This window comes from Camelus ferus, chromosome 6 (assembly GCF_009834535.1).
Source record: "Camelus ferus isolate YT-003-E chromosome 6, BCGSAC_Cfer_1.0, whole genome shotgun sequence".
NCBI lineage: Eukaryota > Metazoa > Chordata > Mammalia > Artiodactyla > Camelidae > Camelus > Camelus ferus.
This window is the reverse complement of record NC_045701.1, coordinates 85,754,259-85,776,108: the sequence shown is the minus strand read 5'-3', so window position 1 is coordinate 85,776,108 and position 21,850 is coordinate 85,754,259. Positions and strand designations below refer to the sequence as shown.

The 21,850-nt window shown below is 51.6% G+C and overlaps 1 protein-coding gene and 1 long non-coding RNA gene across 2 annotated transcripts in view; one reads left to right on the top strand and one right to left on the bottom strand.

Annotated features, from left to right (window-relative positions):
• Nucleotides 1-21,850, top strand: part of SYNE3 (spectrin repeat containing nuclear envelope family member 3) — a 90,147-nt gene that overhangs the window by 38,695 nt on the left and 29,602 nt on the right. The window contains exons 3-6 of the mRNA XM_032482575.1: nucleotides 6,973-7,145; nucleotides 8,394-8,703; nucleotides 17,317-17,478; nucleotides 20,115-20,462. Of these exons, the coding sequence (XP_032338466.1) occupies nucleotides 6,973-7,145; nucleotides 8,394-8,703; nucleotides 17,317-17,478; nucleotides 20,115-20,462 (993 nt within the window). The remainder of the gene's footprint in view (nucleotides 1-6,972; nucleotides 7,146-8,393; nucleotides 8,704-17,316; nucleotides 17,479-20,114; nucleotides 20,463-21,850) is intronic.
• On the bottom strand, nucleotides 1,207-21,513 carry LOC116664398. The gene is made up of 3 exons (XR_004320918.1): nucleotides 21,503-21,513; nucleotides 9,151-9,154; nucleotides 1,207-2,897 (listed from the first exon to the last, which is right to left on the bottom strand). It is a non-coding gene; the product is annotated as an uncharacterized LOC116664398 (long non-coding RNA).

Below are 21,850 nucleotides of genomic sequence, written 5' to 3'. Positions count from 1 at the left end.
CCGCCCTCGACTCTCCCATCCTGGAAGCCACCCTGCAGCCAAGTGGGTGCCCATCCCCAGCTGGCCCAGGCCCTGCTTCCTGCCCCTCTTCTGCTTCCATGTGGCTGAGGTCCCTGCCCTGGCTTTTCCAGGACTGGAGTCTGGCTCTGCCCGCACCTGGCACAAGGCAGAGGCTCAGTGCCACCCTGACCAGATGGACTGATGCCCAGTGCCTGGTGCCGCATCGTGGTGCCCTGTCTGAGGGCATCTGTCCAGGGCAGGAGCAAGGGGCACGAGCACTGGACTAAGAGTCAGAGACCTGGGTTAGAGTTTGCATGCTGATGCTCAAGTGCTGTGTGACCTCATCCAAGTCCCTGTCCCTCTCCGGGCCTCGGTTTCCCATCTGTAAGTAAAGCAGTTGACTTAAGGTCTTTCTTGGGTCATATGTATTGGGATAGTCCACGATTCTTATTTCTCACCTCACAGTGGTTGCTTTATTTAAGGGGAGCCTTACCCCCTCCTGCAAAACTGACCCCCTGACAGGCTAAAAGCAGAGTTGACCACACACCCAGTCCCCTGTGTGTAGTTTTTTGTTTTTTGAGCTGTCTTATTGATTTTGCACTTTTTATGTGTGTTTTTTGGGGGAGGGTAATTTGATTGATTGATTGAATGATTGATGGATGGATGGATGGATGGAGGTCTGGGGATTGAACCCAGGACGTCGTGCATGCTAACCACACGCTCTACCACTGAGCTGTATCCTCGCCACCACTGATTTTGCACATTTCATTGAAAATAGCGAATGTTCTTTTTAGAAGCGACAGCTAAACTTAGGAATTTATGTCACCTTTTCAGGGCCAATGGTTTGTGTCACCACACATTATGAGGGCAGATCCATGGTCTGCATATTACAAATGGAGAAACTGAGTCTTGGAGTAGTCATGTGACTTGTCCAAGTTGAAAAGTTCTTTGGGTAGGACATTCCACCCTGGAACCCCCGGCTTCTGACTTCTCATCAGATGAGTGTCAGCTTCCCTGATGTCGTGTGCGTCTGTAAGAGTGTGCCTGCCAGGGTCAGGGAGCCGCGTGTTCTGGTTTCTCAGGCATCCTGTTTAGTAGCACAGCCCACTGGACTAGAGAGAGGCTTTGGAGTCTGGACATCCTGGGTTCAAATTCCAGCTCTGCTTCCTCCTGGCCGTGTGACCCTGCTGGGCCTCCATTTGCTTCCCTTTTAGAATGATGATGCTGATAATTTCAGGATGCTGACTTGAGGTGGGTGGGGCTCCCAGCGAGTGCTCCGTTAGGGGTGGCTTTGTTGCTGATGGGTATTAGTGGAGAGAAAGGCCTTTGAACCCAAGGCTAAGTCCAGAGCGTCACCATCCATCCCCATGGGGCAGCAGAGCACGTGAAACACACCCTATGCCTGGGTTCACAGCATAACAGGGACAGGTAGGCACATAATCCAGGCAGCCACATGAGTATGGATGAGACACATCCCTAACATGGGTCTCAGGATGTTACTCTCCTCCTCTAAAACCTTCCATCACTACCTATTGCCCACCAGAGAAAACTCAGCTTCATCTGACATCAAAAGTCCCCCACTACCTACGCGACCCTGTTCTCCAGCCTTGGCTTCCCCACCATCCCACCTCCTGACACACATCCTCTGCTGCCGACAGGAAACCTCCTAGATTTCCTAACACTGAGCCTTTGTGCTCACCGTTGCCTCTACTTGGAACACCCTTGCCCTTTCGTTTGGGTCTGGGTGTGCATGTGAAATGACACGCCCCCTCATCCACGTGTCTTTCCGTAGCCCCTCCCCGCAGCCCCAGACCCAGCTCCTGCTCTTCTCTGTCCTGGAACTCACAGCCCTGCACGGCATTCCCTGTCTTAGAGTGCTAATCCCTTTGGACACTGTGCTATTTGCTGGCAGATCATTACCCCCTGGCTGTGAGTCTGGCTTAGGGCAAGGCAAGAGTGGTCTTTAGAAGAGCCGTTGGAGCCCAGGTAGAGGGAGCCGTGCCCTGGGTGCCCCACCACCGTGCTCTCCCACGGGACTCAGACACACTCACACACTCATCTTCTGCGTGCTTTGACATTGCCAATCCAAGTTCGCAATAAGAAAGAAAACATGTCACCCCTGCCGTCTGGTGAAAGGGGACAGCTAGTGCCTTTAGCACCTGCCGGACCACGGGCCCTCCCCCTGGGGTCTGGGGTCTCCCGCACTATCCCTCCACCTGCTCAGTGATGCACATCCCAAATGCCTGGTTCCTGGAGTGACCAGGATGTGAATTTTGATCCGGCTTTGAAGCTTAGTAGCTGTGGGTCCGCAAGCGAGTCCCATGCCCTCCTGCCACATTTTCCTAGCTGTGAAGTTCAGGAAGAACTGCCTGGCCCCTCGTGTGCCGAGGGGCTGTGGGAGGCTCTCGGTCTCTTCTGGAGGTGGAAGCCTTCTGTGGAGAGAAACTGGAGAGAGTGAAGCAGGGTACACAGAGGCGGAGAGCTGGGGGTCTGGGGCCAGCAGGCCTGGGTTCGAACCCTCGCTGTAGCCGTGGCATCTGGTGAGTTTCCAATGTCCCCTGAGCTTCAGCTTTGTTCCCGGGGCAAGTGCTAGTTACCGCCTTGCAGGAGGGAGTGAGGACTGAGGCCAGTCACTGACCTACTGCACGCTTGGCCAAGTGCCGGGCGTGCTGGCAGAGCCGGCTCAGCGGAGAGGATTGTTTCTGGGGGTTTCCCTGCAGGGTCACCTGCCTGCCAGCTGTCCCAGTCCACACCCTGGGCCTCCAGGAGCTGGTCTCCCAAGTCCGTGCATCTTGTCTCTTGGCCCTCTGCTTCCCAGCCTCCTCGGTCCTGCACTTGAGGCCTCAGCCAGGCTGCTTTCTTACTGACTTCTGGGCCTTTCTGTGGGTCAGGGCATGCTATATACGCTGATGTTTTATCATCCTAAATACGCCATGTTTTTCCACCTTTGCTGGAGCTGCCACCTCAAATACCTGCACATTGAGGCTCGGTGCCAGCGCCACCTACTCATGAAGGCTTCTTGGACTGCCCGCAGCTCTCCCTGGAGCCCCAATTTTGCGGCCTCTTAGGGCTGTTTTACAGTCACCTGTGCTCTTGTCTGCAGGCCCCACCACAACCTACAAGCATTGGGCCATGTTTGTTCATCTTGGATTCCAGTACCCAGCACAGTACTCAGAATAGTACCCAGCACAGTACCTAGGATAGTACTCAGCCAGGACCCAACCAAGTACCCAACATAGTACTCAGCATATACCCAGCACAGTACTTAGCATAGTACTCAGCCCCATACCCAACTCAGTATCCAGATAGTACTCAACATAGTACTCATTACAGTAGCTAGCATTGTACTCAGCACAGTGCCCAACCCAGTACCCAGGACAGCACTCAGCACAGCACTTGGCACAATCAGGACAGTGCCCACCTGGACTTGGCTGCATTGAGGGACGGCCCTGCCTCACCCCATTTCTCCAGCTTTCCTGACCTGCTTCTCCTCCCCACTGAGGTCTTCCCTCCATCCAACTCCCCTGACGGTTGCCCTCACTGACTCCTTTGAATCAGAATCACTTTGTGGCTGCAGTTCAAGGACCCCTTCCTAGCTGGCTGGTGTCCCTTGCCAAGCACTTCTGGGCTGCGTCCTTGGTGGGGATGAGCTATAAAAGCCAGAGGGTAATCATCAGGGGAGAGAAGGAGGGTGGAATCTGCTTCTCAAAAGTTAACTTTGCCAGCTCAGCCACGGCCTCCAGCCCCCTGGCCCCAGGCCCACAGCACACAGGCCACTGATTGATATTTTGGTTTGGGGGCAGATGTTTCTGCTTCAGGCCAGGCAGGGCTTGTGTTCTGCTGGCCTTTGGAACTGGCCAGCTCTTCTCTCTTTGGCAGGGAAGCCGCGGGCTCACTCCCCTGCAGAGGGTGCTGGGTCCCAGGGTCTCCTGTGGCCCGCTGTCTAGCCCGTGCCTCCCTGACCAGGAATCAGGAGGCGAAGGGTCCAGAGGCCTAGAGGAGGTCACTGGGCTTTGGGGAGGGGGCCCTTGCCCTCAAGTGGACTTTCCAGGCTTGGCTGGCTCCTGGTTGTGGCAGAGAGAGGCTGAATTTAGCTTTTTCCCCAAGCTGCTGCTCCCTTCATTTATGGGGTTGGATTCCATCTGAGCTTAAAACGGGCAGCAGCTATAGAGGAACTGTTCTGCAAAGTCAAGTTTCCAGTTTCTGTGGGGCCCCAGTGCCTCCGTTGGTAAAACTGGATCACTGTGGTGTGCTATTCATCTCACCCGCTTGGTAAGTGGGCACATGGTCTCCTCCACAGCCCTGGGTGTCGGAAACATCAGATCCTTAATCATTCTTATTATTTCTCATCAAATTAAACCTCACTGGATGGCCACGCTCCGGGACCCCTGCTCCTGAGTGACATGGCATGTTCAGTGAGCAATCTTACTCAGTCGCAACATTCCAAGGTGGCCCTCAGCTCTTCAGACCCCACTAGTCACTATGGTGCCTTTGTCTCCACTTTGCTGCTCGCTGCTGAGCGGAACTGGGGGTCCCTGCTGGGTGCTGGCTTCCAGGACTTTGCTACATCCCGCTGCTTGACATGGTCCCTAAGCCCCCAGCAAAACCTCTTTCCCTCTCTTGGGGAATCTCCCCGCTCCTCACCCTACCTGCTCCCCGACCCCACTCAGGGCACACGGAGACAACCCACGGCAGGAGCTTGTTTAAGGTCCCTCCTTGGTAACACATGCAGGCAGGGAGGCCCCTCTGTCTCTCATCACCACCGTCACCATCCTTGTCACCATCATCACAATAACCATTCCCATACGCAGCAGCAAAAAGGGTTGGGACCGTTGCCTATTTGCACGTGTTGGGGGAGGGTCTACAGAACTGCCCGACACTTTCTAAAGTACACTAACATATCCAGGGCACGGACGCTCCACGCAGTGGGAAATCCGCTTGTGATTTACAGCTAGCCCTCTGTATATGCAGTTCCTCAGTATCTGTGATTCCACATCTGCAGATTCAACCAACCTTGGGCTGTGGAGTAAGTACTTCAGTATTTACTACTGAAAAAAATGCTTGTCTAAGTGGACTCATTCAGCTCAAACCTGTGTTGTTCAAGCATCAGCTGTGTGTATGAGAGTGTGTGTGTACAGTTCTAAAGTTAACCGGGGGGGGGGGGGAGGTAGAGCTCAGGGGTAGAGCATATGCTTAGCATGCACGAGGTCCTGGGTTCAATCCCCAGTAGCTCCACTAAATAAATAAATAAACCTAATTACCTCTCCACCCAAAAAATAAATTTAAAAAAATACAGACGTTTTTAAAAAATTTAAAAAGTTGACCAAATAAAATACGTTCTTTTCAGTCTCACATAGAAACATGTACTGAAATTGACCACATTTACAAAGGCAGTCTTAGTCAGTCCCAAAGTATTATCACGCATACTACACCGTTCCTATTAATGAGATAAAATTAGAATTTCTCATAAAGTTAAAAAAAGGACACTAACGTATCTATGTTTTAATTAATAGTATTTTTTAAATTAGCATTATAACCCTATGAGGTAGACAAAGCTAGGATTGTTAGCACTATCTCAGGGTGAGAAAGGGAGGCCCAGAGTGACTGAGTGACCTGCCTGGGGTCACACAGCTATCAATGGGGGAGCATTGGACATGGAGGGAGCCCCTCCCCCACCCCACCCTCAGAGAAGGGTCAGACGGGTCAGCAGGCTAGGACACCAGTCTGAGAAAACTGACTGCCAGCCTCAGGGAGACAGGCTAGGGGACAGCTGGAGCTTTAAGCAGATGCTGTCAGTAAATACAGATCAGAAGGTGAGTAACAGATAGTAGCAACAGTGAGCAGTTGTGCCCCGGTGGAGAATGCAGTGTGGGCCAGGCACGTACTAATGGCTTTTCCTGTATCAGGCAGTGTTTCTATAACCCTGGGTGCGTAACCATTATCTTCCTCCATTTCATAGGCCTGGAGAATCTAAGCACCATAACAAAGGTTCCACAGGTAGTGGGGAGGAGCCCTGGAATTGGAGTCCAGTCGTATTTTCACTGCAGAGACCAAGATTTAAAGAATTGGAATGATAACAATTGTGACAACAGCTGAAGTTATCAGTGTGTTCTATTTGCTAGACGTTGTGTATCAGCCTTGGTCCTCCAAGAAGCCAAGGCCTAGATGAGATTAAATGGGCAAGATGTTTAATAGGGAAACCTCTATGAGAGAAAATGAGTTGGGAACCCAGAGAGGCAGGGAGGGACTAGGTTTGTCCGATGTAGGTCTGACCCTGAGTCCAGGAAAGTGGGGAGCATCTTGGACTGCAGTGCAGTTCTAACGGAGTTTGGCCAGGCGATGGGGCATCCTGAGCCAGTCCCCCATCAGAAGAGTCCCATGTCCCCTAGGAACGGGCCTGCCTTCGTGTTCCTGCTTGGTCACTGGTGGGAACAGCTGAAGGAGCCAAGCCTCGGTGCAAATGGTAAACTCAGAGGTATTTCTGGAACCTCAGCTGGGGCCCTGGCCAGGCCTGCTCCCCGCAGTAGACCTGAGCAGCAGATTCTCAAGGCCCCGCACACAGGGGCACATACTTCACAGTGCATTTTCTCAGTTAATTCTGGGGGAAAAAAAACAAACCTGAGAGCTAGGTACTACTGACAGCCCCACTTTACAGACGAGAAAACCAAGTCCAGGGAGATAATGAAGATGACTTGCCTGGGTTCACACGGCTGGGGAAAGGAGGGGGCTCACGTCATCTGACAGCTCCGGGCGCTTCTGTGCTAATTAATCTCCACCACCGCTTGCTTCCACCCCAGAGCCCTGAGCCGGCCGCCTGCGGTCACAGGAGAAGGGTGCAGGGGCTGCCATTTGAACCCCAGCCCCTCTGGTCTCAAAGTCCTGCCTCTCTCTGCATCATGCCCCTGTCTTCCCAAGGCTCTGCCTGTTTGCATGCTGTCTAACGCCTGGGAACTGGCTTTGTGTCCATGGCAGAAAATATGCCAGCTGGAGCCGGAGGGCTGCGTGAAGGTGGACGTGGTGCTGCGGGCGGCCGAGGCCCTCCTGGCGACCTGCCGCGAGGACCAGAAGCCTGAGATCCTGGCCCAGCTGAGGGACATCAAGGCCCAGTGGGAGGAGACGGTCACCTACATGACCCACTGTCACAGGTAGGGTGGCCGGGGACCTTGGCAGGCCTTTGCAGCTGCTGCCGACCCTCCTGTGCCCACTACCACGTTGGCCTGGGACCACTGCCCAAGGGACATTTCTCCAGCCCTGAGATTGCTGGGAACACAGTGTCCTCTTGGGATGTCGGCCAGTCGTGCCTGCCTCTTTCTAATTATAATCAAGCTTAATGATGATGATAGAGCCCATCGCGTTTGGCCAACAGTTAATTCTTAGTAGACTTGCCCATGTGTGCATCCTCCAGCGGAATGGCCCCACGGCCCTGGGGTAAGAAGGACCGTTACTTTGCTAGCACCTTAGCCAGGATCCTCTGCTTGTACCAGGGAGCCAGGTGGCAGGGGGTTTGTGGGGTGGTGCTTGGACTGACCTGGCATTGCCTCTTGCTCTGCTGGTTACTTGCTGTGTGGCCTTGGGAAAGTTACTTGAGCTCCCTGAGCCTCAGGCACCTCATCTGGGCCATGGGTATAATCAAGTGTTTCTTGAAGGCTGTTAGGAGGATGGAAGGCGATAGCGAATATCAAGTGCTCGGCATCCTGTGGATCCTCAGTGGACAGGAGCTGCCGGCATCTTCTCCATCTTTATAAAACCAGGATGTTGAGTGGACTGAGGGCACTTTGCACAGTGCTTTCTGCTTTTCAAGCTCTTTCTCTTGGAATTCCAAATAAAGTGGCTTGATGTTGGCTGGACAGATAGGGCCATCTCCATGTTACAGATGGGGAAACTGAAGTGGGGGTGGAGGCAGGGCAGCGCAGTGAGTCCATGATGCCCCTGGAGCCCACACGCGGGCCTGCCAGCCCCCTGTCTCCCCTGAGTGGGGACAGGCCCACCCAGCCTGCTGCACTTTGCAGACTGTGAGACACGCTCCCCATGGCAGTCTTCTGGTGACTGCTAGCGGGCACCCATGTGGTAAGAACCGGGGTGACTTTGTGCTGAGTCCCAACACCATGGGCATTGTGCATCAATAGTGGGAGTTTTAGGATAGAATTTGGGGTCCTGGTAGCTCAGGGCATCAGCAGGCTGGTCTGGAACCTGAGTCCCCCAAGCCTTAGCCCCATGGATTCTGTTTACCGGACAGGAGGGTCTTGTCTAGGAGGACTGGGGTGGGGCCCAGAGAGGGTGTCCTTGTGCCCCCCTCCCTCAGCCCCTAGTTCCCGGGAGGGGACAGCGGCCTGGCTACCCTGCCCACGAGCCGGGGTGGGGAAATGCTCACAGCCCGTGGTGTCTGCCCTCAGCCGCATCGAGTGGGTGTGGCTGCACTGGAGTGAGTACCTGCTGGCCCGGGACGAGTTCTACCGCTGGTTCCAGAAGATGACGGTGGCCCTGGAGCCCCCCGCGGAGCTGCAGCTGGGCCTGAAGGAGAAGCAGTGGCAGCTGAGCCACGCGCAGGTGCTGCTGCACAATGTGGACAGCCAGGCTGTGCTCCTGGACCGGCTGCTGGAGGAGGCGGCCTCCTTGTTCAACAGGATCGGGGACCCCAGCGTGGACGAGGAGGCCCAGAAGAGGATGAAGGCTGAGTACAACGCAGTGAAGGCCAAAGCCCAGGTGGGTGAGGGCGATGGGCTGTCTCCACCCATCCGTCCATTATCCTCTCCCATCCACCCATCCAGCCACTCATTTGCTCATTAATCATCTGTCCATCCATCTGCTCACCTTCTACTCTCCACCTGCCCAACACCCACTCTCCCACCACCACCCACCCACCTACCCACCCTCCTATCCATCTGTCTCCCCACTGAACTACCCAGTCTCCCGCTCACTATCCACCCACTCACCACCCCATCCACTTATCTACCCAACCATCCATCCATCCATCCACCCTCCTATCCGTCTCTTTACTCACTCAACCACCTCCCTCCCCACCCACCTAACCAAATCTCCTATTCGTCTGTACAGCCACTAAATCACCCGCCCATCCATCTATTCGTTCACCCCCATGTACTCATCCATCTCTCCACCACCTACTGCCCACCCACTGTGGACCCCCTTCACCTGCCTACGTACTCACTCACTACCCACTTGTCACCCATCGCCTCATTCACCCACCCATGTACTACAAAACTATCCCCCCACCCATCTGCCATCTACTCATCCACCCACCCTTCACCCTCCATCCCCCCACTGACACACTATCTACTACTGTCCACATGGCCAGTGTCGCTCACTCTTAATGCACCTGTGGGGATTTAATATGTGTGCGTTGACTGACTGACTGATGGACTGTGAGGTTCACTTCCACCCGGCTCCCCTTGTCTCCTCTATCTCCATTCCTCCCTCCTGCCCTCCTTTGTTCCTTTCCTCCTTCTGCCCTTTGGTCCTTCTTTTTGCTTTTCTTCTCTGCTCTCTTCCACCCTTTGCCTAACCCCTCTGCCCAACCTTAGACCCCATCCCTCACCTCATTCTTGTCTGGATTCTTAAACAGTCCTCTGAAGTTATTAGGCTTCTTTCTTTTTTTTAAGAAATTCTATTTGGTTCTTTATTATGTCCACCATTCTTTTTATCATTGTCCTTTTCCCCTTACATTTTGCGCTCCTCCCACGTAGAGCTTCTAACCATGATCATGCTAAGCATTCATGTTTCACAGTCATCAGATTGCCCCCGTAGCTCAAGTCCCAGGCCTGGTGGTGCTGTCTGTTGGGTCTCCTGACATGGTGGATGGTTTCCTTGGGGGCTTTGTAATGCTGAGCTGTGAGCGCACCCTAAGCAGGGCCTTAGCTGCAGAATCTATGGCTGGGCCTGGCCTTGAGTCCTTGTGTTTTCTTCAGCCAGGATGCCCTGGGAATTTACCTCCAGGGTTTTTATTTTCATGTCACTGAATTGGCTTGAGGGGTTCCTAAATCAAGTGGATTCTCTGCATTTGGACCCCAAGTCAAAATTATGCAAGAGCCTCCTGGCTCTGCACTCTGAACGGTATTTTCTTTTGCTTTTTAGCCAAAGCCCAGGCTGAAACACATAGGCGTCCTTCTCAGATTGTGCTGGGGCAAAGGTTTTTCTCTAGGTCACCCTTTGACAGAGGTTGGGGTGGGGCATCTTGAGGGTTCTGCCTTTTTGCAGTGATCTCTGCACCCTGGGCTGAGAGTCTTACTTCCTCCTCCGACCTGAGCATGAAACCCACGAAGGCATCAATCAGCCACGTGAGTTTGGCGGTCTGGTTTCTGCAGCGTCTGTGCATCTGGTCCACAGGATGCCCCGCACCTCGGGTGTGTGCGTGGGTCAGTCTTTAAACAATGCTTGTTACAGTTTCTCCAGCATTTCTGGCTGGCTGCGGTGGAAGGGGTGCAGACTATCTAGCCTCCAAGGTTGCTGGAGCTAGAAGTCTCCTGGGTCCTTCAGGTTAAGGGAAATGGCTCTGTAATAAGCAGAGATCTGAGAATCCATAGGCAGGAACAGGACACTGGCACCTGAATGCTTAGGAAGGGACCTGGGGTCCAGCCAGGCTCTTGCTTCCCAGCTGTGTGGCCTCGGGGCTGCTCGCCCTACTTTTAACCTCTACCTATAACCGGCTTGTGAGGACTGGATGAGTTGGCGGGTGAGTTCTCTGAAAACTGGCGAGCGTTTTCCCAACATAAGGGATGACTTCTGCTCTCGGTAGCAGGAGAAATAGCCACACCTGTGGCCTGACACTCAGCAGGTGCTGGAAGCCATTCATGGAATGAGTGAGGGTTCTGCCCCTGCAGCTTGGAGTCTCCCTGGGGCAGCCACGCAGGGGCCGGATGGACGGGTAAGGCGGGGTGCAGCTTGGCTTCCGCAGATGTAGCCAGGCCACCCTCCCTCACCAACTCCAAGCGCCTAGAGCAATTAATAGTAATTCTCTCTCCGACTCTGCTGGGCAGGCCCAGGCAGGGGAGGAGCCTGCCCCGTGGCCTCCTTGTTGTGACTTTACAGGAAACAGGTGCTTGTGTCAATCAGCAGAGAGTGCCTCATGCAGGAAATGGAAAGTGTGTGTGTGTGTCTGTGTCTGTGTGTGTGTGTATGTATGTGTGCATGTGCACCCCTGTGTTTACATGTGCATGCGTGTGTGTGGAAGGGGCGTGCCTGGGGCACCTGTGAGCACCACTTCTGGCCTGGAGGAGACATGATGACCTCAGAGATCCTCATTGTCACTCCAGGGCACCCTCCCCTCATTGGATCCAAAAAATCATAGAAATTACAACTCTTTCTCTTTCTTGCTTACTCTATTTAGTATGATAATTTCTAGGTCCTTCCATGTTGCTGCAAATGGCATTATTTTATTCTTTTTTATAGCTGAGTAGCATTCCATTGTGTTTATATACCACAACTTCTTTATCTGGTCATCTGTCAATGGACATGTAGGTTGTTTCCACATTTTGGCTATTGTAAATAGTGCTGATATGAACACTAGGGTGCAGGTGTCTTTTCGAATTAGAGTTCCCTCCGGATATATGCCCAGGAGTGGGATTGCTGGATCCTATAGTAAGTCTATTTTCAGTTTTTTAAGGAATCTCCATACTGTTCTCCATAGTGGCTGCACCAAACTGCATTCCTACCAGCAATGTAGGAGGGCTCCCTTTTCTCCACACTCTCTCCAGGACTGATTGATTGTGGACTTTTAAATGATGGCCGTTCTGACTGGTGTGAGGTGATACCTCATTGTTACTTTGATTTGCAGAAATGACAACTGTTATTGGTGACCACTATCTTTCCTAAGTCTCTTCATGTCTTTGACCTCCTTTGATCTTCCCAACCTTCTTATGTGGTAGATAGAGAAGGTGTGACTGGGTCCAATTTTTAGACTTAAAAATAAAATCTAAAGGTCGGGTACCACTGGGCCATCAGAAAGAACCAGAAGTTCTAGGCGACGCCCTACGTGGGCCCTGGCTTTGGTTGTGCCCTGGGTGCTGGGTGAGTCCCTGCACCTGTGCCCCTCAGGGGGAGCCGGGGCTGCCAGAGTTCTGTGGGTGAGGCTGAGAAAGCAGAGGCAGCAGCACACGGGAGGGTTCCAGCTCCCGGACAAAGGTGCATGTTGCTTCCAAGGGATTTCCCGAGGCAGAGCCCAGGTGGCAGGGTATTGGGGCAGGAGAGTGGGGGCTTTGCCGTGTGAGGATGGGCTGAGGGGGAGGCTGCTGCCCTCAGAGTTGCCAGGTGAGCTGGTCTGTTCTGACCTCGATGTGGAAACGGGGTTGCAGGGTGACTTGCCCCTATGGGAGAAGTCAGTTCACTTTGGCCTTTTGAGCTGTTGGCTGAAGCTCACAGACGCTTGGTTTTCTCTTCCTGGCCACCAGAGTTTTCTGTTCTGACTCCCAGGAAGCCCTGTGAGCTCTTGGAAGTGGGTAGGCGGGGTAGGAAACATGGAGCTGTTTCTCGTCTCTCCCAGAGCTGGCTGTGCGAAACTGGAGGGTGGGGAGGGGCCAGGGCAGGCCCCCACAGACCCTCTGAAGTTACATTCAAACTGCTGTGTGAATGTGCATTTTGTTGGGGAGAAGAGCTGTTGCTTCCATCGGATGGGACAGTGCCATGACCTTCAGAAGACAGAAACCTCTGAGCGGGGCAAACTTCTGCATCGCCCTTAGCCAGGGTCCTCGTTAGTAAAACAGGACCCAGCCTGCAGACGTGAGCCTCCCAGGCACACCCCATTCTGGGCCCTCCAGCCCCAAACAAAACGAAAACAGCCTGGCTCCCTCCCATGCAGGTGGGGGGCGCTGCCTGTCCAGTAAGTAGCCCTTGACGATTCTTTGTGGCTCAGATACCTCCTGGTCTCCTGCTCTGTACACTTGATAAAAGCCTCACCTTGTGTTCAAAGCTCTCTTATCTCTCAAGGCAGATGAGAAAGTCGCCTTGAGGCAGGTGACTGAAATCCTCCTACCCCAGTGACAGCACAAGGCCCATGCAAGGATCACTAGAGGTCCAGGCCTATTCTCAGGGTGGGGCAGGCCCCTGGGATATTGCCTTAGTCTGCTTGTGTGGACATAACGTAATATCACACACTGGGTGGCTTAGAAAACAGGAATTTATTTCTCGCAATTCTGGAGGCTGGGAAGTCCGAACTTAAGGTGCCAGCAGATTTGATTCTCAGTGAAGGGCCTCTTCTTGGCTTGCAGATGGCAGTCGTCTTGCTGTGTCCTCACACGGTGGAGAGAGAGGGACAGCAGTCTCTCTGGGGTCTGTTCTCATAGGGGCACTAATCTCTTGGCAAGGGCCCCACCCTCGTGATTTCATGTAACCCCAATCACCTCCCAAAGGCCCCACCTCCAAATACCATCACATTGAGGGTTAGAGCTTCAGGACAGGAATCTGGGGAGGCTGCATCTCAGTCCAAAGAAGACATTGTATGTATTAATACCTCAACCGTCACCAAGGGGAGCCCATTTCATCATTTCTCCTGCTACCATTTTTACGTCTAAAAATCTGTTTCTGACATCCAGTGTGTTAATTAGCAAGGCCTCTGGTGTTGATGGAGACAAGAAGACAGAAGCACAGTGGAGGCCACCTCTGGACGGTGGCGTTGAGACCACCCCCTGGAGGGAGACTCTTTACCAGGACAAATGACCAGGACCTGGGTGAGCAATGGCACACTGTCAACTGAAAGCAATTGAAAGTCAAGAACAGACAGGCAGGCTGGTGGCCAGTAGGAGGGGTCAGATTGCTTAATTTCTCTGTTGTTTTTCATCTAATGGTTTTGTTTTCTGAAGGGCCAGGCAAAGAGGAGCAGCCTCCTCCCCGCTGCTTCCCTCGTGGCTGTGTTTGTTTGTCGGGCATCTCGGCCAGAGATCAGAGCCCTTCCTGCAGCCCCTTTGTGGAGGCAGAAATCCACGCCGCCCTTGTTCACTGGTTGGGTTTTGACATTCCTGACAACTCTGCCCGCACAGATGGTTTAATTGTTTGGCAGAACGAGAGGAGGTGGAGCCCTGTCCCGTTTGTCACCCACATTCCTCCGACAGGGCCGGCCCAGCGGCGGCTGAATGGTGCTCTGTGATCTCCGCCTGGCACAGAGCGCGTCTGGATGCCTGCCCTGCTCTGCTGTGGGCCTCTCCGAGCGCCTGCTCACTATAACAGAGGCTTTTATTTACTCTGGATTTCCCCGAGTGCGGGCACCTCAGCCTTCACACACATGGAGCCGCCGGCCAGCACTCCCGTTGGAGAGTTTGCTTCAGCTACATGTATCACCGTCAATGTCAGTCCCCGGCCCAGCAGTTATTCGCTGCTTATTATTCCAGACTCACTTTGCTTCATCAGTGAGCCTGCCCTGTGGATGGAGAAAGCTCGGGGAGGATGTGGGTGGGTGCAGATAACCCCGTGGGGAGGAGGATCCCACAAGGAAACATGAGCGAGATGGTCACTGTGTCTCCTTGTCCACTTTCTGAATTCAAGCATCCTCGCGTTTCCCATCTGCCGTGCGCGGCTGTTGGAGCTCCGAGCCTCACTCCCCTACGTGAGAGGATTCTCAGCTCTTCACTGAAGGACTTGGTCCTGTGCCTTGGTTTTCCTGTCTCTGAAATAGGGATATTTTCTCCTACTTGCAACGGTGGTTGCAAAGGTTTAAATGAATTATTTGAGTGTTTCTAGATTTGGTGGGAAGCTTCTCCACAGGAGGGGAAGGCACATAGAAATAGACAGGGAGGTTTTTCAGATCCACGTGTCCATCTACCCCTCCCAGCTGAGAACTGTTGGCTTTGCTTCGTAGAAGGTCAGGGCTCTCCTGGGCGTGGCCTGGGTCCAAGGCTGAGAGCTGAGGTCAGCAAACTATAGCCCATGGGCTAAATCCGGCCCAGCTCCTGACTTTTTAATGACCCATGAACCAAAAGTAGTTTTTACATTTTTTCAAGTGATTAGGGGAAAAATTAAAAAGAGAATATTTCATGACATGTGAAATTCAAATGTCAGTGTCCATGATTCATTTTACTGGAATATAACTGTGCTTTTTGTGGGGTCAGGTTGAGGGGAGTTGGTAATTAGGTCTGCTTATTTATTTATTTAAATGCAGGTACTGGGGGTTGAACCCAGGGCCTCACGCATGCTAAGCACGCGCTTTCCCGCTGAGCTATACTCTGCCTCTCTCCCACCACTACGCCTGCTCTTTACGTGTTTGCCTGTGGCCGCTTATGTGCTGTAAGGGGAGCAGCACAGCAGTGGTTGAGAAGTTGCAGCAGAAGCCACGTGGCGGGCAAAACCCAGAGCATCTACTCTCTGTCAGAAACAGCCTGCCACTCCCTGGACCCGAGCGGTGATTTTGGGATCTGAAACTTGCCGCTTCAGTCTTGTCTGTATGAGCTCCCAGCATCCATCTGGACATTTGCAGAATGGGAGAGGTTTGTGGTTGTTGCGAAGATACTGAGATAATGCTTGTCAATTTCCAGCATGTAGTAGATGCTTATTGAGTTGAAGCCCCCTTGTTCCCCTTTCTTGACTCTCCTTGGAAAGAAATCTCCACTGGTCGTCACGCAGACACTTCCGGCCACTCAGGAAGCATTCACTCTCAGACCCTGCTCTGAGCAGGACCAGGAAGCTGAAATCAACCCCCTTGTTGGTAGGGAGCGCTTGGCCCCCTGGAGGGTGACGATGCCGTAGATGATGCTGGTGGGGGAGCCGCAGCCTGGGGCAGTAGGCACCACTTCAGAGGAGATGAGGCCTGGAAGGTAGCAGTGCCAAGTGGGCACCTGCTCACTTGGTTTGTGGTGACAAGCGCACAGGGGACAGCAAATGACAGTAAACAGTGACAGCGTTATCAAGCACTAGTTGCCCGGTGCTGTTCTGGGCTGTGCAAGCTCCGATCCATTTAATCCCGCTGCACCCCAATGAGGCAGGTCTTGTTATCAACCACACCACACAGATGGGAGAGTTGGGTACAGATAAAGGTTCATTGCATGTTCGAGGGGTCCAGAGTTCAAGTCCCAGATACAGGGCTCCCAAGCCCAGGGTCTTGATTGCTGGTCCATAGAGCCGCATCAAGGGGTCCTGTCCTTGACCACCAGGCTGCCATGCTTGGACCTGGCCTGAGAGCACTGGGGAGACATGGAGGGGTTTAAAGAGATGGTGCTGTGATTGGGGGCTGTTTTGAAAATCAGAATCTCTAAAATTAGACTAGGCCATCATTAGCCAGAGTGCATTCCACGTAATACTCATTCTTCAGAATGCTAATAGGTATCACACATGTCCACAAAAAGGCTGCTATGGTCAAATAAGTTTTGGAAACCCTTGGGTCAAATAAACAGGTTTCTTTACTGCAGAACTTTATAGAGCCTCTAATTAACTAACAGACACCGGGAATCTCCAAGATAATACCATGGCTAGTATGCAATATTCCTCCACTGTATTAGACGATAAACTTTTTTTAAAAAAAGGAAAAAAAAAAGAAAACCAGAATCTCTAGGAACACAGTAGGTCTTGTAGCCTGGAGACTGTTACTTCCCCTAACATCAGCCGTCCTCAGGGCACCATCTTACGCTGTGTGGTTAGAACGTGGGTGATACTGTCTGAAAATAGAGACGATTCCAAACCATGCAGGCAGCGTCACCGCACTCATGAGGAGGTGGGGCAGCCTGCTGGTTACCCGCGTACCCTGCAGACACAGTGGTAACGGAGCAGGGATGCGGCAGCCCAGCCTTGCCTCCAGGATTGGAACCTTGGTGCTTTCACCACCAGGGGACCTTGGGCAAGTCACTTCAGCTCCCTGTGCTTTGGTTTCACCATCTGTCAAGTTAGGTTAACAGTGGTGCCATCTGATGGGGTGACCAGGAGCGTCCAACGAGATGGTAATGTACACAGAATTGTTTGAGCAGTGCCGGCACCTTGGTCAGTGCTCAAATAATAGTGTTATGTAGTTGTTACCACGCCCCCCTCTTGAGTGCCATTCCTACAACAAGGCAGAAAAAAAAAAAAGCCTGCTATATGATTGAGAGGCCCAGTGCTGACATGCTTTGGTCTCTGAAGCCAAGAGTCTCTTGGCTAATTTGCTAATAAGGTAAAGAGAAGCATCTGGGATCTTTGTCTCCAGCGAAAGGGCTGAGGGTTGGTTGCACAGCATCCCCTACGTGTGTGCGCATGTGAGCGGGTGCGCGGGCGTGTGCGGGGGTGCGGGGGCACGCACACCCACTCACGCGCGCACACACACACACACATACACACACACATCAGGCCTCAAAGGCCAGGGGCAGCTGGGGTTGGGACCCTCATGGCCTGCGACTCTCCTCCCTCCCACAGAACCGAGTGGACCTGCTGGGGCGGGTGACCCAGGAGCATGAGCGTTTCCAGGGGAGCGTGGACGAGTTCCAGCTGTGGCTGAAGGCAGTGGTGGAGAGGGTGAACAGCTGCATGGGGCGCAACTGCCAGCTGACCACCAAGCACCGGCTCTCGGCGCTGCAGGTAACCCCCCCACCTCCACGCACCAGCAGGCCTCCGCCGGAGGGGTCTACCGAGGGCGTGCTCACGCTCAATGTGCTCACACGTTGGAGTTGATTTAATAGGATGGGGCAGCAGGGTGGGCACAAGAAACACAAACATCCCTGCACATAGACCCCACACGAGGAGATGCATGGATCTGGTGCAGAAGGTTTGGGGCCCCGGCTGCTCTATGGGAAAGCTCTGAGCCAGCAGGGCATTGGGAAACCCAAGGCCACAGCAGCGTGGTCTAGACCCAGGGGTCATTTGAGAATGGGAGACATGTGGCCGTATCTGGAGACATTTTTGGTTGTCACAACTGGGGTTGGGCGTGGTACTGGTGTGTAATGGATGGAGGCCAGAGATACTGCTCCACACCCTCCAACGCACAGGATGGCCCCTGACAGCAAAGCCTTGTCTGACCTCAGACGTCAGTATGAGAGAGTGAGGAATCCTGGTGCAGGCATCAGACCTGCACGAGGGAGAAGCTGGGTCCACTCTGACCTTCCTGACTTGCTGTGACCTTGAATGAGCTTCTGACCCCCTCTGTGAAGTGAGTAGGTAGGTTACCTTCGATAATTCAAGGACCACTTTATAATTTTTGCCACAGCTATACAGAACCAGTACAATTTATTTAATATTTGTATTTAAATTGATTCTCTAAAAAAAAAAAAAGATGAACTATCACAAAAAAAATCTTATATGGCTTGTCCAGCTTCCCCCCACGATCTGAAGGTAGAGTGTTACTCGAAACTGTTCATAAGCCGAGAAGGTGTAAAGCAAAGAAGCACGTACCTTTCCTTACAAAAGCGAAAATCCTCTCTGGATTTCTTTCAGTTAGTGCGAACACGTACTCGACGCAGGTCTTTTACAAAAGCGAAGTGGTTGGAAGTGAACTTTTGAAAAGTGGGGTTATCTATGTAAGAACGTTCACAGCAATCTTATTCATAACAGCCCTAAGCTGGAAACAGTTCAGATTTTTATCAGCAGTGTATTATATAAACATAGTGTAGGATAGAATGTACGTACAAAGGCATACCAGTCAATAAAAAGGAACGAAGTACCAATATACACGACAGCACAGAACAACCCAAAACCACTATGCTGCGTGAAAGAAGCCAGTTTCAGAAAATAACCTGGCTTATGATTTCAAATACATGATGTTCTAGAATCTTCTGGGACGTTAGAAATGCTCTGTATTTTGATAACAATGTGGACTACATGGGCATGCAGATTTCTCAGAACTCTTTGAACAGTAACACTTAAGATCTGTATATAGATTTTCATCAACTTACAGTGCGTCTGCCTCCTGCTAAACCCATCGTAAGTTGAAAATACTGTAAGTCAAAAATGCATTTAATAATTGCTAACTTACCAAACATCATAGTTTAGCCCAGCCGAACTTAAACATGTTCAGAACACTTCCATTAGCTTACAGTCATGTAAGACAAAGGCTGTTTTATAATTAAGTGTTGAATATCTCGTGTAATTTATTGAATCCTGAAAGTGAAAAACAGAGAGGTTTACACTCACTGCAACTGCCCAGCATTACAAGAGCGTATCCTACCATGTATCACTAGCTCCGGAAAAACATCAAGATTCAAAATTCCAAGTACAGTTTCTGCTGAAGGCATATTGCTTCCACACTTCCATAAAGTCAAAAAAATCAGACATCGAACCATTGTAAGTCAGGTACCTTCTATATTTTCTTCCATGTAAAGTGCATTTCAGTAAAAAAGTGGAACACATACACATTCTTATATATAAAATAGATAAACAACAAGGACCTACTGTACACACAGGAAACTATATTCAATTTCTTGTAATAACCTATAATGGAAAAGAATCTGAAAAAAATACATATGTATGTTTATATATAACTGAATCGTTTTGCTGTACACCTGAAACTAGCATTGTAAATTAACTGTATTTCAATAAAAAAGAATTTTAAGTAAATAAAAGTAAAAAATAAATTAAAAATAAAGTTAAAAAGTGAAAAACTATTTTGAAGGTGTTTTCAAGTAAAACAGAGTTAAATATGTTTTTAATTAAAGATTTTTTAATTTTAAAAAATAATAAAATTATAATTAAAATTATAATTAAATAAAAATAATAAAATTAGAATTAAATAAAAAGAATAAAACGAAGATTTTTTAAAAATTAAAAGCCGATGAACATTTATTTTAAAAGAAAATTTATATTGTGGTAAATTGAGTATCAGTATTCATTCATAATTTGCTGATTACCATACAAATAGATATCATGAATTCAAATGGAGTCATTAGATTCGGTTTGGCCCCATACTTTCGCCAGCTGAAAACAAGCCTGAGGCTGCCTCTGTCTTTGTTAAAAAGGAAGATTAACGAATGTCCAAGAATGCTAAAGAAGCTAAATGAGACTCTCCCCTTGACTTAATCAAATGGCTTGTAAAAGACTTGGGGAGGGAGCGACCTCCTTGTTGGCGTGAAGGCGGACGGCCTGCCCCTCGGAGAGGCACCTCTGGCTCTCACCCGGGAGTCCAGGGCTTAGTGCTTGGCGTGACGTTCCTGGGGGCCCTGGGAAATGCAGTGGGTGTTTTCTTCTGCCCCTCATGTTTTTTCCCGCCCCCTCACCCACTTTAGGACATCGCCAATGACTTTCCCAGGGGTAAGGAGTCTTTGAAGAGGCTGGAGGAGCAGGCCGTGGGGGTCATCCAGAACACCTCTCCTTTGGGTGCAGAGAAGATCACCGAGGAGCTGGAGGAGATGCGGAACGTTCTGGAGAAGCTGCGTGGGCTCTGGGAGGAGGAGGAGGGGCGGCTGCGGGGCCTCCTCAAGTCCAAGGGAGCCTGTGAGCGGCAGAGGAAGCAGCTGGAGGCCGAGCTGGCCGAGTTCAGGAAGGGCCTCCAGAGGCTGGAGGAGGAGGGCCTTGAGCCTGCAGCCGAGGCAGGGACCGAGGACGAGCTGGTGGCCCGCTGGAGACTCCACTCGGTAAGCAACTTTGGCGAAGCCACAGGCCAGACTTGGTGCTGTGTGTGCCTCAGGGCATCCCCCCTTGGACCTCCTCTGTGTCGTGGCAGAATCATCTAAGTCTCCAGTACACTCACTCTGGTTTTCCTGGATCTTTGGTATCCAATTCCCTGAGCATAGTAGACAAATTGAGTGTTTGTGCCCATTTTCCAGATGAGGAAACTGAGGTCTGGAAAGCTTTTTTTTTTTTTTCCTTTCCCCCAACATCCCCAGGATCACACGATGAGTAAGTAGGAGATGGATTGGTTCCAGATTTGGCATTCCCTTGCCTGATGGTAAGATGTCGTGGGGAGGGACTTCCTGAGCACAGGGCAGGGAGGGTTAGGTCAGAGGGAAGGCTCTTAGTGCAGAGATGCAGAGGAACAAACATAATGAAGGTTCTGAAGAGACCAAGCAGGTGCGTCCATCCTGGGGAGGGTGGGTGGGTTCCAACCCAGACACGTTGTCCAGTCAGATCCCCCTCCCCGTCCTCCACCTGGGGGCACTCTCACTGGAGGTTTGACTTGAGGACGGAGAGATTTTTCAAGTAAGGATTAACACCCTCCCCCACTCCTATCATTAGTTATTAACTCAGCGGATTAGCTCAATGTCAGTTCCATTAAAGGAAATACCTGAAAGAAAAGCCACCCAGATCCCGCCTCCACTCCACATTGTTCTGGTATTTTTTCCTCTTCCTTCTGACTGTTTGCCATGTGCAGAGATATTTGTGTGAAGGTAGAAACAGAGAGCACACACCCTGTGGGCTCACTCAGCCTCGAAGGAGGCCGGGTTCCACTGCAACGATCAACTTCGCACAAAGGGGTTGTTTCCCCTTTGGGACTGTGTGTCCCGGCACGAGGTAGAGGTGTGCGGCAGGTGTTAAGGGCCGGGACTCTCAGATCGCACTGGCCGGGTCCACGTCCTGGCTCCTCTCCCTGCCAGCTGGCCGGCTTTGGGAGAATCACGTTTTAGTCTCAGTTACATGAGAAATGGACGTGGTCGTAGGAGGACTGACCTCACACATTCCTTATGAACATGTGAAAACAAAAAGTGCTTCGAGCAGCATCAGCGATTGATCGGAGAGTACTGGCTTTTAGGAGGAGTTCTGGGTGAGGGACAAGGTCAGAGGGTGCAAACTTGGGAAGGTAAGGCCTGGAAAGCCCTGCCAACACTCCCTGCCACGACAGACACCTGCCCGGGCCCAGTGATGTTTCAGGAAGGCTTTCCTGAGGCGGGAGGCTGACCGTGTCCCCGCAGGGGCTGTCTGTCCCACCCAATTCGGGGGTCAATTATGACCAAGCTGTGACTCACTGGGAATCAATGAAAGGGACTCTCAGACTTTATTGGAAGACTTTTGTTCTTAAACTAGC